Raw genomic sequence first — 6,162 nt, 5'->3', positions numbered from 1 at the left:
TTAAAGTTTTGGACATTAGCTTTCTAACGCAACTGGAATCCCTCATTTGAACTTTTATAACTCAAGTTATGACCACTTGAGTATAAAGAGGTCAGCGCTGGGGACATGCATGTCGAGCATATAAGCATGGCCATCGGGCGTTATGTAATTTGGAGTTTTGGGTGTCCTTAAGACACGGTTTTGATTCATCAGAGCACGCTTTTATTATATTTATGTTTTTCTTAGGAAAAAGTATCAATTTTTACATGTTTTTTAGTAAAATTTTTTTAAAAACACAGCAATATTATTCTAACTCTAAATATTTGATTATTTATAAAATTTTATTAGAAAACATAAAAAATTTAATTAAAATTTAAAAAAATAAATAAAAAAATCCTTAAAATTCACTTAAGATGACGTCATCATCATCGGTAGCAAATAAGGATGCACCATAAATTTACAATTACAATCAATAAAATTGAAGGCGTTATTTGCATTTTTGCCCCCCTAAACCAATATAAATGAACTAGATTATTGTTAGATTAAATGTTGGAGTCCAAGGCCATGACGGTGGTAAGGTTCATAGGGCTCATAACGTCGTTAGTTCCACTAAAGATTGCATCGACGATGAAACCAAGCGCACGTTGTGTTGGGTGGAAAGCATCCCAAAAAGCATAGATATCACGGTTTGGACAAAGGTTGGACAATGAAGTGCACGTTCCAATCCCATTGTATCGACCTTGTCCACAACATGCTACCTTTGATGTAACAAAACCTGCATAATAATGATAATAATAAGCTATGTATTTGCTACCATGAAGTGGTATTTCTATAATCAGTTATACCAAATGTTTGAGGTTTGGTGATGAAATCCATGTTCATAATGAAGGCATTGACAGCGACAAAAACGTCAGAACCAACTTGGGAGTTGAGATCTTTAGTCATCTGAACAAGGAGAGGGTTGTAAATCTGCGCAGCTTCTTGTAACTCCGGCACACACTCACCATTGGTGCTCTTTGAGGCAAGCTGTGACGGAACACATCCCAATGGACCTGTTCCTGACACCAACACCCTCCGAGCCCCCAACTCATACAACCTCTGCATTTTATTAATTGTTAATTTTATATTGATACATGTAATGTAATGATATAGAAATTATTACCTCTAGAATTTTACTGTACTCAGAGATAAGGTAGCGAGAGAATTGGGAAATGGTGAATTGGCGAGACCTAGGGGAAAATGGAGTTACAAAATAGTTGTTAACGAAGTCGTTACCACCAAGTGTTATCAGCACCAATGCTCCATTCACAATTTTCTTTGCCCTTTCTGACCCCACTTCTGCACTTAAACGTTCTTGGTATTCTTCAAACAACTCAAACTGCTCATACATTCTTAAGATCCTCACCTGCTTATTCACAAATTGGTCATAAAGTAAAAATAAATTATATACAGATTGATTTTTGATATGATATATTAAGTAATACAAAATTTTGACTTTAATTTAGAATCTCAATTTAAGAGAGTATATCATTACAAATTGGACGCCAGTGTCATTCAGGATTCCAATCCCAGCAGAAGCAAAGTTGGCCCCAACTAAGAGCTTTGGCCCATTTAACTCTGGGCTCAGATACGGTAATGTGGGCTCAGACCCAATTCTCTGGCCTACATAACAGAATATCAACCACCATGAATTGGAAACAATTATTTAAAATTGGTTTAATTATTTGATTGTAACCCTTACGTACTTATAATGTCAGGTAGGTTGAAGCCATTGGAGAAGCGACCGGTAGGACGATGAGTGGGATAATCGATGCCATAGGGCCGAGAATCGGCGCGTGCCGTGGTTGGCAAGTAATTGTTGTTGCCACTATCAACCAGGGAGTCTCCAAACACAAAGAAAGCTCTGGGAGCAGCTCCCTCAGCTCTCTTTCGACCAAAAACAACAATAGTCACCACCATTGTGGCCATCACCACCTGCTGGACTCTCATAATCATGTTTTAACAATGTCAATTGTGAAATCTATAAGACTTCCCTGCAATGCAATGGCCTTATATAATGCCTTATTTGCACTGCTACTTCTCACTTTATGTTGCTTGTTCAAAGAAAATGACTCATGAGATACGTTTTCAGCAAATCTTATTCAACAAGTTTTGAGTTGTAATGTACTTACAATTTTGGAATTTACTAATAAGAAATTTTTAATTATATATACAAAACATTTAACTATATTGTGTCTTAATAACACAATTTAAGATTATAATAATAAACTTTTTTTATGTATTTAATACATTATAAATGTGAAAAAAATGTCTTTTCAATAATTTTTTAATAAGATATTTCTTTGATAGTAAGATAAAGAATTATTTTAGTCTTTAATGTTAGGCTAAATTTTAATTTGGTTCTTAAAGTTTTAAACATTCTATTTCAGTCTTAGACAATTTTAAACAAGTTCAATGTTATTTCATTATTAAATTTGACACGAATAACTAACATATTAAAGAGGTAATACGGTTCAATTTCAGTACGTATGTGAAATCGACCTTCTAACGATCACCAACATAAATGACTTACCTTAGATTTTAATTTGAAATGTCGATAATCGATTGTTAGAATTTGAGGTTTTATACAAAAAGGAGAATGAAAACAGGGAATATACAAGAAGGTTTTGGTTATGTTTCTCACAAAAATAAAGAGATATGACTTAACTAAAAATATTGTTAACTTTTACATCACTCACTCTATTAATTATTTATATAAAATTTAAAGAAGAGACAATATTAAATCTGTTTAAAATTTTTTAGAATTAAAATAAAATATTTAAAACGTTACTTATCAAATTAGAATTTAGTATATATATTGGAGATTAAAATAATATTGTATCCTTGATAGTATTATTAAAATGTGCCTTTAAGATATATATATTCAAATTTTATTATACTAAAATATATGGTAATAAAGTATCTAAAAAGATTAATGGTTGGAAAAAGATAGATATTTATTTTTCTAATTGTTGAAGAGGCAAACAGACATCAATTTCGTGTGGGTAGGCATCCAATCTGTTAGAGTCCTTTTTCCAATATTAATGGAAAAATGTGGTGATTGTCACGTATGTTGCATTGATACCTTTTAACCTTTTTTGTTGTAGTGTATGACCAATTACACGCTCTAATTTATTAGGTTGGTAAATGAAGTTGAGCACTCATGTGAATTGAATAAATATACATAGTCATCGGCTAAGTTAAATTTAGATCATTCTTAACCTCTTCTTTTTTCTTCCACAGATGGTTTGTTATTACAAAATACATAATAAAAAAAAATGCATCCAACATGATGGAAACTCTAACTCCGACTAAATAGGGTCCTTCCACTCTGTAAATTTCCAAAATTTGATATCAACCAGAAAAAAAAAATATATATATATATATATTAAAGGAAAATTCTAAAATAACTTAGTTTAGCAAAAATGAGTTATTTTATGAACGAATTTTATTTATAAGGTCCATAAAACTTTTTAAAATTCTTTTTAAAAAATGTTATTATCATTTATCATTTTAGATTTTGATGATTTAAAATTTTTTACTTATGATGGGTAACCGGAGATTAATGGGATGAACTTGTAAGGTTAGCCCAAATGTCAGAAGGAGGTGGTCTCTGACTTGGTTTGCGTCTGGGAGTCGCCGTCCGACTTGTATGTATGAAGGAATGGGGGGTGGTACCTGCAAAGACACTCCGATGCCTAAGTCAGCAAGGGGATAAGCAAGTTTAGAGAGTATTGGAACTTAGAGATACCTGAGGGGTGTCAGTGTATTTATAATGGTAAACCAATAACTGTCGTTGGAGTAGTTCCACCTTTTAAGGAGGATAACCGTCCCTTTATCTTAGGGAAGTTGAGATATGGCTCTTGGAAGTGGGTTGAGAGATTTTAGGGGCAGTTACTAATTTGAATAAGCATTATCTGCCAGCTGTCCTTCGAACCCGACTTCTTTGAGGTGGAGTCTATGTTGATTCCGACCTCCTCTGAGGAGGTCGGTCGGAAGCGAAGGCCAATCTTTGGATTGGGCCTTTTGGTATGCTTGGACCTGGGCCCGAATGTTGGACCAGGGTATGAACAGTGCCCCTACTCGAGTCCGATCTCTTTTAATTATGAGTTGGATTCGAGTATTTGAACTCGGGCTTGTAGTCGACGTGATGCAGAAACCGACGTGATTCAAATTTCTCAATAGTCGCGTCTAATCAAACGTCGCGTCTGTTATGGGTTTTGTATTTACACGTGGGGGCAGTTACATTGGTAACGGTGCGTTTCTTTAATGATCGCGTGGAGTTACCCTTATACCCCTGGCGTGTTTATAAATACTTTTCCCTCTCGTTTCTTCATCTTCTTTCGTTTTCTAAAATCTCTTACCCAGAATCCTTATTTTCTCAAAGAAAAAGTTTTTTAGCCTTCCTTCTTGATGTGACAGCTGTTGCCTTTGCTTCTCTTCGCACTCATTAACAAAGGTTAGTCTCTATCCTTCTCCTTTAACCTTTTGCGTGTTTAGAGGAGGTTTTGCATGCTGTTAGTGAGTACGTTGGTCTAGCCATTTTTGTTTTCATGCCCTTGAGAGAGGCTGTTTCGTATTTTAGAGGTTCTGTGTATGATCCTTTTCCATTTTTCTTTGTAAGTCTTTGTCGCTTTTTCTCCTATTTCTTTTTACTGGAGAAGATGACTTCTCACGTTTCTGAGTGGGTATACGTTACTATTCTTGGGGAGGAACCCCTAGTAGACACAGACTACATCACCGACCTCCGCACCTACCATAAGATCTGTGGCTCTGATGATAATGAGCCTAAGTATGAGTTGATTGTCCCGGGTCTTGAAGACCGGGTTTGTTTTGGGAAGGCTACCGATGCTGACCCTCATTTCTTTTTTATGTATGAGAGTCTTTTTACCCGTCTGGGGGTTTTTCTGCCTTTTTCTGATTTTGAGATAGAGGTTCTAAACCATTGCCGAGTTGCTCCCACCCAACTTCACCCCAACTCTTGGGGCTTCATGAAAATTTATCAACTTGTTAGCCGAGAATTAGATTTCCCGACAACTTTAAAGATTTTTTTTTATCTTTTTCATATAACCAAGCCCTTCAATGGGCAGAATAATAAGTAGCAGTGGATCTCTTTCTGCACCATTCAAGGTCAGAAAGTCTTCTCCATTTTTGACGACTCCTTCCATGACTTCAAAAACTTTTTCTTTAAAGTTCAAGCGGTAGAGGGTCACCATCCCTTTTTCCTTGATGAGAACTCCAACCTCCGATTTTCTCTTTATTGGTTGGAGGCCTCTCCTGTCGAAGAATATGGTCTGGAGGATTTAGATAAAGTAGAAGAGGCTGTTGTAGGGTTTTTCCGAGATGCTTGGGGGAGGGCCCCTAATTTGGATACAAAGAAGTTTCTATTGGGCTCTCCGAGTTTTGTACGGACCCAACTAGGTAGTCTTTCTTTGTTGTAGCTTAGCTTCCGACTTGTAGCCTTCCGACTTGTAGTCTAACTCTTTTGTTTTCTTCTTTTCAGAGATGGTGAAGAAAGGTTCAAGCGCCTCCTACCAGAAGGTTCAGGATGCCAAGAGAAGGTCGCGGGCACGGGTTGATGCTGCGAGGGCTGTCGGCACTCTTCCTCCTCCTCCTCCTCCTCGTGATTTGGGGACTTCTTCTCGCCTTATTATGGTAACTTCTGCTTCTACCTCTTCTCTTCCTCCTCCCATCCTTCATGCCCGAGCTTCCCCTGAACCTGAGAAGAAGAAGCGTAAGACTTCGGGGTCAGGCTCTTCTTCTAGGGATTTTGATGGTCCCCAGTTCGTTTGGAATCACATCTTTCTCCATACTTATATTAATATGGATGATGCTTCCGTTCGAAATCATCTTAATATCCTGGTTCAGGGGAGTGTTCGTGCTACTGGAGTATGCACAAAACTTCTTGATATTTTTTAGAAGACTCCCCTTAGCTCTTTGGGTTCTACCCAAAAAGTTGAAGAGTTGGAGGGGAGGATTTTCCTTTATAAAGAGGAAGAGAAGAGGCTCCTGGAGGAAGTGGCTGGTTTGAAGGAGGAGAAGTCCCGACTTCAGGAGAGGGAGAAGAAGCTAATGGCCCAGTGTGCCATGGCGGAAGGCCTGAAGGAGAAGGCGGAGTAGAATTACGTCAGGATTTTTTCCGAG

The 6,162-nt window shown here is 37.0% G+C and overlaps 1 protein-coding gene across 1 annotated transcript; it reads right to left on the bottom strand.

Annotated features, from left to right (window-relative positions):
• Positions 1–283: 283 nt before the first annotated feature.
• On the bottom strand, positions 284–2,065 carry LOC107648117 (GDSL esterase/lipase At4g28780-like). The gene is made up of 5 exons (XM_016352116.3): positions 1,725–2,065; positions 1,514–1,641; positions 1,142–1,384; positions 825–1,077; positions 284–754 (listed from the first exon to the last, which is right to left on the bottom strand). The coding sequence occupies exons 1-5, from the start codon at positions 1,972–1,974 to the stop codon at positions 522–524; spliced, it is 1,107 nt and encodes a 368-aa protein (XP_016207602.1). The 5' UTR covers positions 1,975–2,065; the 3' UTR covers positions 284–521.
• Between the last annotated feature and the right edge of the window lie 4,097 nt (positions 2,066–6,162).

Source organism: Arachis ipaensis, chromosome B6 (assembly GCF_059453495.1).
Source record: "Arachis ipaensis isolate K30076 ecotype BB chromosome B6, ASM5945349v1, whole genome shotgun sequence".
Classification (NCBI taxonomy): domain Eukaryota; kingdom Viridiplantae; phylum Streptophyta; class Magnoliopsida; order Fabales; family Fabaceae; genus Arachis; species Arachis ipaensis.
Note: the sequence above shows the minus strand (reverse complement) of the source record. Positions and strands in the feature narration are given on the sequence as shown.

Excerpts from the sequence above, each read along its gene's own strand:
- LOC107648117 (XM_016352116.3), bottom strand. The coding sequence starts at position 1,974 with ATGATTATGAGAGTCCAGCAGGTGGTGATGGCCACAATGGTGGTGACT. Across the intron at positions 1,642-1,724 it reads CAACCTACCTGACATTATAA|GCCAGAGAATTGGGTCTGAG; the intron begins GTACGTAAGGGT and ends TCTGTTATGTAG. Across the intron at positions 1,078-1,141 it reads AGTACAGTAAAATTCTAGAG|AGGTTGTATGAGTTGGGGGC; the intron begins GTAATAATTTCT and ends AATAAAATGCAG.